Genomic DNA, 11394 nt, shown 5'->3' on the forward strand with positions numbered 1-11394 from the left:
TTCGAATTATGTACATATTATTGACACATTGGGTGTATGGATACAACCTATCGTCAGCATGCATCCAAACAAATGAGAATATAAAAGCATGCGCAAAATGTGGCAATAATCGATAGGTTGACAATGGCAGTGTTGGCCTTGTTAGAAGATGGTTGCATTCAAAATTAACGGGTGTTCCGCGACTATTATGATTTTTTGGACAAAAAAGAGCCGATCCCAAATCACAGCTGCCACCCTTTGCTCAAATAGGGCGAGCTCCCAGACTCCGCCCCGCTGCGCTCTGACCCACGCTTCTCCGGGGTCAGAGCAGAGACCTTTCTTTTTACGTCCACCTTGATGTCCGACCACTTTTTTTTTAATGTCAGCCACAGTTCGGCTTTCCGCCCCAACCTCATTGACCAACTTGGCAACGTTTTCCCACGCCAGTTTTTTGCTTTTGGTGCTGATTCCGGAGGAAAGAGAGCCAAACAAGATCTTATTTCTGGCCTCTACCTCCGAAATCAGCACCTCCACCTCGCATTCACTAAAGTTATTTTTTCTTCCTTTCTCCATTTTCTCCTTTCTCCTAACGAGCGCACTACTGCAGGCCTATTTATAAGAATTAGCATATTAAATGAGGGAGGAGACTGGGTGGAGAGACGGGCTCGTGCATGTGCGCTCAATGTCACGTTAATTGGGATGTACAAAGAGAATCTGCGTGAAATCGTGCTTACGCAAGGATTGATACATCCGGATTTATTTGTGCGCAGCAGCTTTCCAGATTTTGGCGTCCGCAAAGTTTTAGTCAGAAATCCACGCAAGTCTTTGTACATGAGGCCCCTGCTGTTCATTGGTCAGAATCGTTCTTTCTGGTCCCTGTGTGATTGATCCGGTTTGAAGCGGTGACGGTTGGTTCTGGTCCGTTTCAGGCGGTCATCGAGGAGGTACTGGAGGAGAGCCCATACTACGAAGGGACAGGAGCCAGGTGACCGTAGCCTAGGGTCAGAGAGGTCAAGGTCATCAACACATGTTCACTAGCCCTCCCCTCTGACCCTAGGGTCAAAGGTCAAGGTCATCAACACATGTTCACTAGCCCTCCCCTCTGACCCTAGGGTCAAAGGTCAAGGTCATCAACACATGTTCACTAGCCCTCCCCTCTGACCCTAGGCTCAGAGAGGTCAAGGTCATCAACACATGTTCACTAGCCCTTCCCTCTGACCCTAGGCTCAGAGGTCAAGGTCATCAACACATGTTCACTAGCCCTTCCCTCTGACCCTAGGCTCAGAGGTCAAGGTCATCAACACATGTTCACTAGCCCTCCCAAGAAGTTCACACCGTTCCGTTTAAAAGAGAACAAGCTCAATTTATAATTATTATTTGAATAATTTTGATATGAAATGCAATCTATATTATTTTTTTTGGGGGGGGGGGGGATGTACTGATTGCTTTGATTAAATAAATACAATCGATTCGTTTTTTTTCATTTGTTTGTCCATGCATTGTGTAACAGGCAATAAATGTCTTCTTTATGAATTGGGTGTGACTGTACGGATATTTGATGTATGACTATAATGTCATCGCCTTGTTTTTGTTTGTATAAAATATGTACAGATATAGATTTAATACATGTAAATGTTTGACTAATATATTGGAACACTGTTCAAATATACAATATAAGAATATTAAAGTAACAATATAATGTATTATTTTATTAATGTCATTTGAAACATTTAGTGTCATTTGGATTTCTGTACGTTTTGATAAGTTCATCACTTTGACAATAAATATCTGAGCTGATTGATTTTATTATTTTTTATGCCGTTATAGCATTTCTATTTTGTGAATAAACAAATGCAACTATAAAGACTTTCATAGTTGCATAATTTGCCCAAATGTTGTAATTTGCATATTTAAGTTAAGTAAGTTGTGTTCTATTTTTTTATGTTCTATAATAGTAATTGTATCAATACAGTTATAGTTAATTAGTTATGTTACACATTAGGCATTTATTTATTTATTCTTTTTTATTATTTTCATCAAAAGGAAATACACCATCATACGGTGTAATTTCATACTTCAATCAGCATACAATTCCTGGTAGTAACAGTATTCCTCTACTCCATATGGTTTTAAACCACACTCACACATCCACATAATATATACCATTTATTCCCACTCATCCACATATCGTTCACCTTTTAAACACACAAACCCAAACACACACCCACAGTTTGTAACCCAAACCCACCCACCCACTCCCACCCCCGCTCAACACACACACACACACACACACACACACACACACACACGCACACACACACACACACACACACACACACACACACACACACACACACACACACACACACACACACACACACACACACACACACACACACACACACATCTATGGCGGCGCACACCTGCATGTAGTTCCGCTGATTATTCGCTGATTATTTCGCGGGTCTCGGTGCGGATCGCGCTGCGTCTCCATTGAGCCTCACTGTGCGGCTGCTGCTGCTCGCGCTCCGTCAGCTGTTGGCTCCACCACAGGTTAGATTGAAAAAGACGCTGAGCCGTCTCCATTACACTGTTAATATTGACGTTATTTTAGTAGTTTAACCGAAACATGGTTAGAAACGTCCGGTTGAAGTTATAAAAGTAACTAATGATCCGTCTGGTCCTTTTGTTTTCCAGGTTGACCGTCGGGTTAATTAACGAACACTTTTTGAAGTAAAACGGCCCGCTACATCCGGACCTGCTGTGAGTAGGACACTTATTTATAATTTATCTTAATTGTTTTTTACTCTAGGCCTACTTGATAAGTTGAATAATAGTAGTTCTGGATGTATGTCGTCGTAAGCTGTTTTTAATTGAGTTAATTTTTCGCCGGGTGACGCGGCTGCAGATATTTATCAATGACTCCATGACGGAGTTGGCGGCGGAAGACGTAGGGGGGCGGGGCCATGACGTCACACTGACTCCGCACTCGGTTACCGTCGTAGTTAGATGGGAAAAATAACTTATTTTAATAACTTATTTGGATTTATTGGATTAATCACTAATTAATACACACACACACACACACACAGCCACACACACAAGCCGTAAAACTAATCTCGTTGCTCTCCTTCACAGCTCAAGAAGAAGAAACAGATTCTGTGAGTATCACGATCGAACCACGAAGAAGAAGAAACTGCGAACTGTAAGTCACAACATTTTCTTTTAATGCTGTGGGCTGACAGCGTTTAGTTTGAACCGGTTCTCAGGCCCCGCCCCACGTAGGCCCTGCCCCACGTAGGCCCCGCCCCACGTAGGCCCTGCCCCGCCCCACGTAGGCCCTGCCCCGCCCCACGTAGGCCCTCCCCCACGTAGGCCCTGCCCCGCCCCACGTAGGCCCTGCCCCGCCCCACGTAGGCCCTGCCCCGCCCCACGTAGGCTCTCTCTCTCTCTCTCGCTCTCTCTCGCTCTCTCTCTCTCGTGTTCTCATGCCTCTCATTCGTCCCTAGAAGATACTTTATCCGTCCACTTTCCTACTACATTCCTCATCATTGCATCACATCCCATGTGTGTTGTCCTACTGATAAGGGTGTGTGACTGACTGACCAGAGATGCATGCGAGGGTTCTGCGCTGTTTGAGGCCTTCAGTTGTGTAGACGTTCCCCCTCAGGGGAACCCGAGTGTTTAAGAGGCCGTCGTCACGTCAGTTACATGAACTGGAACGTCCTTCAGGATGGAGACAGGGACTCCTCAAGGAGACACACCAGGGGGCGAGATGTGAGGGCTGTCCCTCTCAGCAACTAGAACCCAACCTGGTTCCTGCACCTGAGAACCACGGAGCACGTTCCAACGTTTCCCTCCGTACGCTTTGAAGCCCTAGCCCCCCCACCACTGGTCTCTCCATCAAACCCTCCACTGGTCTCTCCTCTCTCAAAGACCTACAAACCCAGCGCTGGTCTCTCTGTCAAACCCACCACTGGTCTCTCCGCTCTCAAGTACCTACAAACCCACCACTGGTCTCTTCTTAAAGACCTACAAACCCACCACTGGTTTCTCTTCTCTCAAAGACCTACAAACCCACCACTGGTTTCTCCTCTCAAAGACCTACAAACCCTCCACTGGTCTCTCGTCTCTGCGGGGCGATGGCCTCCGTCGCCCCCGGTCGATCGAAAGGGAGTCAGGTTCATATTCCCAAATCTGGAGAGGCGGAGATAGGCGCCGCGAGGCGTCCAGTGCAGTAACGCAAACGACCCCGGAGAAGCTGGCGGGAGCCCCGGGAAGTGTTCTCTTTTCTTTGTGAAGGGCAGGGCGCAAAGACCTACAAACCCAGCACTGGTATCTCGTCTCTCAAAGACCTACAAACCCAGCACTGGTCTCTCCGTCAATCCCGCCACTGGTCTCGTCTCAAAGACCTACAAACCCAACGCTGGTCTCTCTGTCAAAACCTCCGCTGGTCTCTCCTCTCTCAAGGACCTAAAAACCCACCACTGGTCTCTCAAAGACCTACAAAACCTCCACTGGTCTCTCCGTCAAACCCAGCGCTGGTCTCTCCGTCAAACCCTCCACTGGTCTCGTCTCTCAAAGACCTACAAAGCCACCGCTGGTCTCCTCTCTCAAAGACCTACAAACCCTCCACTGGTCTCTCCTCTCGTTTGGCTTTGTATTCCTTTGAGTATTGTCATTGTTTGTGTAAATACACAATCTAATAATTGAAAATAAAGAGGTGTGATCTTTAACCTGGTACTGGTCAATCTTTGCATGTCATGGGGTACTACTTCATGTGAGGGGCAATATTTAACCTGGCATGGGGCACTAAGTGTGAGCGGGGCAATTGTTGACTTTGCACGGGGCATTAAGTGTGAGAGGGGTGATCTTTAACCTTGCATTTGGCACTAAGTGTGAGAGGGGCAATCGTTGCCCTGGCATGGGGCACTAAGTGTGAGAGGGGCAATCTTTAACCTGGTACTGGGCACCACATGTGTGAGGGGGAAATTTTTCTACTTCTACTTGGCTTGTATTACCTGAACATTTTAATCTTCAGCTATAGGAGGATGCTACTCTTCCTGAAACACCCTTGAGTGTCATTTGGTCGGATGTTTCTGATGACTCAAGTCTGTGGCCTAAATCAAAGAGGATTACAAAGTGGGTGTTCAATACAGCAAGAGCCTGGAGCGATCTAGCATCTGGATCTCAATTCGACCTTCTACACACTGGACAGGATGACTTGAGTGTCATGCAGCTTGGATTGTAGTGTGACTGAATCATGCAAACAATGGGAAGCGACAATGGCTACTTGGTACAATGGATGATGGACTAACGGCATTCCGAATGGACAGAATCGGATGAGAAACCAACCAACTAACTGAAGATGGAAGATGAAACATTCTGCAACGTGGCTTCCCTACCTAACCTAAACATGATGGACTGCTGGCAAGCCCTCTGGATCTCCTGTACTCCTGCCCTGAGATCCAAGTATTTCTCGGGCTGAATTGGAAACCATCTTGGAAACATCCCAACTAGCGTCCCTGTCGAGCTGCAGTTGTGCTCTTCTTCAGAAGAGGTGAAGAAAGCCTCACTGGGGCTTCAAGGTCTATGAAGAGGAACGTTGAAATGTGCGCCATGATTCTCTCCTGTAAGAGCTGTTGTATTCTAGTCGCCGAGAGGGGGAGCCTCACAGCCTACCCTTTGGCGTTTCTCCTTGGGGAGTCCCTGTCACGGTCTTGACGGACGTTCCAGGTCATGTAACTGATGTCACGACAGCCTTTTGAAAACTTGGTTTCTCCTGAGGGGGAACCTCTACAGAACTGTAGGCGTCAGATGGCACAGTATCCCAGCATGCATCTCTGGTCACTCAGATCACACCCTGATCAGTAAGGCAACACTCATGCGATGTGCATGCGATGTTTTAGAGTAGTAAGGAAGTAGACAAAAGGCATGAGAAGTTTGTTATTTTGTACTGTTGTCAGCCTTGTTTATGGGTGGGAATTATTTGCTAAATGGGGGATATGAAATGTATAGTCAATTATTTGTACATGAACCAACAGCAACAAACTACTAGATCTGCTCAAGGTAAGTCTGTTGGCTGTATTTTGCAACAAGACGACCAAAGCACCCCAAGATCTCCATCGTCGTTCCAGCTCAAGGTAAGGGGCTCCTGCGGGGGGGTTGGTAGTTAGATTCGAGACCGCGTTGTGCACAGGTCTATAAAGATGCTGTCTGACTTCACAGGATCTCCTGGACCAGGGTGGACCAGAGGCTGAGGACCAGCAGGTGACCAGATCACACTGGACCAGGTATGGGTCACCAGGGTGGGTAATAATAATAATAATTATTATTATTATGTGTCTAGTGCTTTTCTCGCACTTAATTATAATGTAGGGTAACTAGATCCCCCTGGACCAGGCATGGGGTACCAGGCTGGACCAGAGGGTATCCAGATCCCCCTGGACCAGGAATGGGGCACCAGGCTGGACCAGAGGGTATCCAGATCCCCCTGGACCAGGAATGGGGTACCAGGCTGGACCAGAGGGTATCCAGATCCCCCTGGACCAGGAATGGGGCACCAGGCTGGACCGGAGGGTAACCATAACCAAACACTTGACACCTGGAGGTTCTTTTTAATTATTTCAAACGATCGTAGAGGGTCTTCATTAGTTTTTCCTTCAGATTTTTCATTCTGTGAATTTTAGCCAAAGCTGTGATTTGAAGTAATTAAGGTCACATCAGCTGCTACTACTATAGTTTATCCAGCGTACATCAAGGTGGACACTAAAACGTAACAGCTGGTCACACTCACACCTGGTGACATCACCCTTTTAATGTGTGTTTGTATTGTGAACAGATGAAGCTGACGACCCACCAGGAGCGAGACGAGGACTACGATGGGACTGCTCAAGTCTTTGGAAGGTTAATACCAACAGTTTCTTTTTTTTACATCGTTTCACCACCAAAGCTATGCTGTTAAATTCACAGAATGTTTTACTATATTCCTGAATTAAAAATTCCCAAGTGTGTGCATGTTTCATGTTGAAGTTTAAAATTTGATTTGATTCAGAATTATTTAAACAAAGTGTCCAAAGAATAATAAACTACTACCACTGTGTTTCTAGTGTAGAATTCTCAAAACAAAAGTATTTTCTTCAACACAAATTATATAAACTAAAAAAATAATGGACAAAATGATGGAGGAGGAGCCACCTATCTGGAGGGAGACCCGGAATCTGGTTAGCCGCCTAGCTGGACATCGTTAGCCTCCTAGCATAATGGATATAGTTAGCTTCATAGCATAATGGATATCGTTAGCTTCATAGCATAATGGGTATTGTTAGCCTCATAGCATAATCAACATCGCTAGCCTCATAGAGTTATCTATCATTAGCCTCATAGTATAATTGATATTGTAGCATAATTGACATTGGTAGCCCCATAGTGTAATCGACATGGGTAGCCTCATAGCGTAATCGACATGGGTAGCCTCATTGACATTGTTGGCCTATGGCTAGCAACATAGATTATGCTACGAGGCTAACGATTTGTGTTTCTCCTCTTGCTACATTTCAGTGACCCACCGACGGCGCCTCGTCGGAGCTGGACGGTGGAGACTTCAGATGCAACTTCTACCTCGCAGGACGTGACTTAAGTCACGGGTTGTCAAGGGTTCCTTGTTTCTCAAGGGTTCCTTCGCGGGTTCCTCATGGTTCAGTGTTAGGGACAGAGTTAGGGTCAGATGGTCTCATGATGAACCGTTGTTTTTTTTTTAATCACATCCCAGAATTGTTTCACTGTGTGCACAGATGTTGAAATGTATACTGATGTTTTATGATTTAAAATGACCTGGTTGTGTGGCTTGTTGTATGGTAATTTTTATTATACACACGCCTGTTACCCTAATGAGGTAAGGTTACCTCTCCCCTCCCCTATACCCTAACCTCCGCCCTCCCATATCCTCTCCCAACCTCCCTCCCCTATACCCTAACCTCCCCCTCTATACCCTGACCTCTGTCCTCCCCCCATACACCCTTACCTCCCCCTCCCCCCTCCTTTACTCATACCTCCCCCTCCTCTAACCCTAACCTCTCCCCTCCCCTATACCCTAACCGCCCGCCTCCCTTACCCTCACCCCCAACCTTACCCTAATCCTCGCCCTTATCCTCATCCTTATCCCTAACCCTAAACCTAACCTTAACCATAGCAGCGAATATCAAGCCAGTAAAAGCACGTATGATGATATTAGCTAACTAGACAATCAGATGGACAGTGGCTATACAGTATAGCTAGTCTAGCTTTCCAACCCAATTTTGTGTAGCCCACCTTCGTGAAATGTGTTATAAACAGGAAAAGGTCCTGCCACACTTACCTGACAACTGGAATGGGGTATTTTTTGGGATTACTGTTGAACTATGTGTTCACCCGGCTATGAACTGAGACTTGATAAATCATATTATCAATATATAACATTTCTTGCCTTTTCTCTCTATAGTGTAACACTATATAGTACCATTGATACACTTAATACTAACCCACTCTATATATCTCTCTCTTCCCCCTTACCTCACTTGTGAGGTAAACCATTACCAGTCATTAGCCATCCTTGTAATTGGCCCTCATCGCACCTGAAGTCCCATCCCTATGACTGCCCTACCATTGCCTGTTGCTGTCCCCTTGACCGGATTCCTGGCCTGCCTCTTGATCAGAAATAAACCTCCATTCCGTGTGTGTGTGATCTGTCCGTTGCTGAATAAGGTTCTATAGCTGCTTTGGCATGTTGGTGGTCAACATGTCTGTAGTGTAAAACGTTCTAAAACTGGTGTCAAATGTTGCTGGCCGTATTACTACGTAAACCATGAATTTTGCGCATCATTTATTATGACGTCATTATATATACTTTCTCTCAGCAACCCCAACTCAAACTGACTTCCCGCGTCCCTGACAACTGCCTCAATAATCAAGGAGAAGAAGAAGAAGACTCCCTTTGTGTGTCTTTGTGTTCCTTCAATATGTGTTGTATACGTTTGGGTGAACACAGATCTCCTCACACTCCTCTTTTCAAAACAAGGGTCCATTTTGTTAGCAGTGACGCGCGTAGGAGGACGGTCTGACGGAGCCTCAGGGGCCGTCTGGCTCCAGGACGCCTACGGGTTAGACAGGGGACACCTGGCATCCAACCCACAACCTTTAGAGCAGGCAGTCACACACCCCCCAGACCACTGGACTGTTGTGGTGTCTGTGTGTCTCTGACCTCCACCCCCTCCACCCTCAGGGTCTGTCAGGGCACCCCCAGCCCCGCTGCAGGGGGGCTCTGCTGGGGGCCGTCTACCGGAGCGACCGGCTGGAGGTGGACCTCCTGAACGCTGACATCACCGCGCACACGCACGCCGCCAGCACCCAGAGCAAGGTGCTGGAGGACGGGTGGTCGGTGGGTTATAGACGGTGGTAGGTGGGTTATAGACGGTGGTAGGTGGGTTATAGACGGTGGTAGGTGGGTTATAGACGGTGGTAGGTGGGTTATAGACGGGTGGTAGGTGGTTTATAGACGGGTGGTAGGTGGGTTATAGACGGTGGTAGGTGGGTTATAGACGGTGGTAGGTGGGTTATAGACGGTGGTAGGTGGGTTATAGACGGTGGTAGGTGGGTTATAGACGGTGGTCGGTGGGTTATAGACGGTGGTAGGTGGGTTATAGACGGTGGTAGGTGGGTTATAGACGGTGGTAGGTGGGTTATAGACGGTGGTCGGTGGGTTATAGACGGTGGTAGGTGGGTTATAGACGGTGGTAGGTGGGTTATAGACGGTGGTAGGTGGGTTATAGACGGTGGTAGGTGGGTTATAGACGGTGGTAGGTGGGTTATAGACGGTGGTAGGTGGGTTATAGACGGTGGTAGGTGGGTTATAGACGGTGGTAGGTGGGTTATAGACGGTGGTAGGTGGGTTATAGACGGTGGTAGGTGGGTTATAGACGGTGGTAGGTGGGTTATAGACGGTGGTAGGTGGGTTATAGACGGGTGGTAGGTGGGTTATAGACGGTGGTCGGTGGGTTATAGACGGTGGTAGGTGGGTTATAGACGGTGGATGTTGGGAGGGTTGGTAGATCACGGGGTGGATGATGTATGATGAGTGATGATGAATATGAGGATGAATTGGTGGATTGTGTGTGTGTGTGTGTGTGTGTGTGTGTGTGTGTGTGTGTGTGTGTGTGTGGGTTGAAGTGCGCTGCTGTCAGTGACTCCTCCCACTCTGGTTTGTGTTCATTCTGGCTCCCCATAAGGTCGTCCCTCTGGCTCTGATCTGTCTGCTGATTGGCTGCTCGGTCTCGGAGGCGGAGTCCCACCTGGTGCGTCAGCCAGTGGTCCGTGAGGTGGTGGGGGCGTGTCTGTTTATATATAATTATACGTACATAAATTGTGGGTTCATCGTACTTTTGTTTGTCGTTTGTTTTTTTCATGAATGCATTTCCTTTCCAGTTGAACTGCGGCAGAGTAGTCAACTGATGATGAGTATATTTAAGTTTTTACTCATTCCTGTATATAAAATAAAATTGTGAATAGTGCCTAAAGAAACCCCCAATTGATCTCCTTAAGGGTGGGGGCGTTACGGGGTAGTACTATAATGTTCTGGCTCTTGTGGTGGCTTTGTGTGTTTGCACTAATATGTTGTTTTTGTTTTGCTCCTGCATCCAATCACCTCCATCCCCTCCTGGAGGCGGAGCCTACTGGCTACGAGGTGCTGATTGGCTCTCCCTGGTTGTTGGCGCCGCCCCCACTCATATAAAGCCCAGTGGAAGACGGCGTCTCTCTCTCTCCTATGGAGCACAGGCTGCCCACCTGTACACTGGTTACTTTTAGTTCAACACTGTAAATCATTACTGAATGCTTTCAACGCCTTCCCTTTGTTACTATTATTTACTCCTTGGTGGTGACTTTCCTCACTTTAGGTGTAAGATCAGTTAGGGTAGTCAGTTAGCTTCACCGGAAGACGCACTGTTTTCATTTGTCCGCTCCGTGACTTGTGCGTCGGGCTCGGGGGCAGGTAAGGTGCTGCACCCACTGGTGAGCGGGAGGGTTTCTTCTTTGTCGTTTTCCTGTCATGTCGTAACCACCTTGGCCGTTCTGTTGATGGGGTTTCGTTTCATTTGATCGTTGCTCTCATGTGGAACCAAAAGATCCTTGTTCCAACAAGTAAAGACGTTTATTTATTTATTTCTCTCTCTCTCTCTCTCTCTCGCTCTCGCTGTCGCTCTCTCTCTCTCTCTCTCGCTCTATCTCTCTCTCTCACTCTCGCTGTCGCTCTCTCGCTCTATCTCTCTCTCTCTCTCGCACTCTCTCTCTCTCGCTCTCTCTCTCTCTCTCTCTCTCTCTCTCTCTCTCTCTCTCTCTCTCTCTCTCTGTGTGTGTGATAAGTTGTCATCTTTGCAGTAGTCT

General features: G+C 47.1%; 1 protein-coding gene and 1 long non-coding RNA gene across 3 annotated transcripts; both read left to right on the top strand.

The window, feature by feature from the left end:
* The first annotated feature begins 2299 nt into the window (after positions 1-2299).
* Positions 2300-3268, top strand: LOC311373389. Its single transcript, XR_014642261.1, has 3 exons — positions 2300-2532; positions 2677-2742; positions 3118-3268. It is a non-coding gene; the product is annotated as an uncharacterized lncRNA (long non-coding RNA).
* Positions 3269-5892: 2624 nt separating this feature from the next.
* Positions 5893-10795, top strand: LOC311373390 (uncharacterized protein). Of its 2 annotated transcripts, XM_084490159.1 has the most exons (7): positions 5893-6272; positions 6382-6558; positions 6821-6885; positions 9239-9373; positions 10242-10307; positions 10438-10470; positions 10676-10771. In XM_084490159.1, exons 2-6 carry the CDS (start codon positions 6384-6386, stop codon positions 10462-10464), a joined length of 468 nt encoding a protein of 155 aa, XP_084346285.1. In that variant the 5' UTR covers positions 5893-6272; positions 6382-6383; the 3' UTR covers positions 10465-10470; positions 10676-10771. The 2 variants fall into 2 exon arrangements, with proteins under 2 accessions (XP_084346285.1, XP_084346284.1); XM_084490158.1 differs by having other exon boundaries at positions 10242-10795.
* The last annotated feature ends 599 nt before the right edge of the window (positions 10796-11394 follow it).

Source organism: Micromesistius poutassou (genome assembly GCF_964030765.1).
Source record: "Micromesistius poutassou genome assembly, contig: SCAFFOLD_2291, whole genome shotgun sequence".
Taxonomy (NCBI): Eukaryota; Metazoa; Chordata; class Actinopteri; order Gadiformes; family Gadidae; genus Micromesistius; species Micromesistius poutassou.

Bases quoted from the DNA above. Each gene is read 5' to 3' on its own strand.
- LOC311373390 (XM_084490158.1), top strand. From the start codon at position 6,384: ATGGGGTACCAGGCTGGACCAGAGGGTATCCAGATCCCCCTGGACCAG. The intron at 6,559-6,820 runs GTAACCATAACC...TATTGTGAACAG, and splicing joins GCACCAGGCTGGACCGGAGG to ATGAAGCTGACGACCCACCA. The intron at 9,374-10,241 runs GTGCTGGAGGAC...GCTCCCCATAAG, and splicing joins CCGCCAGCACCCAGAGCAAG to GTCGTCCCTCTGGCTCTGAT.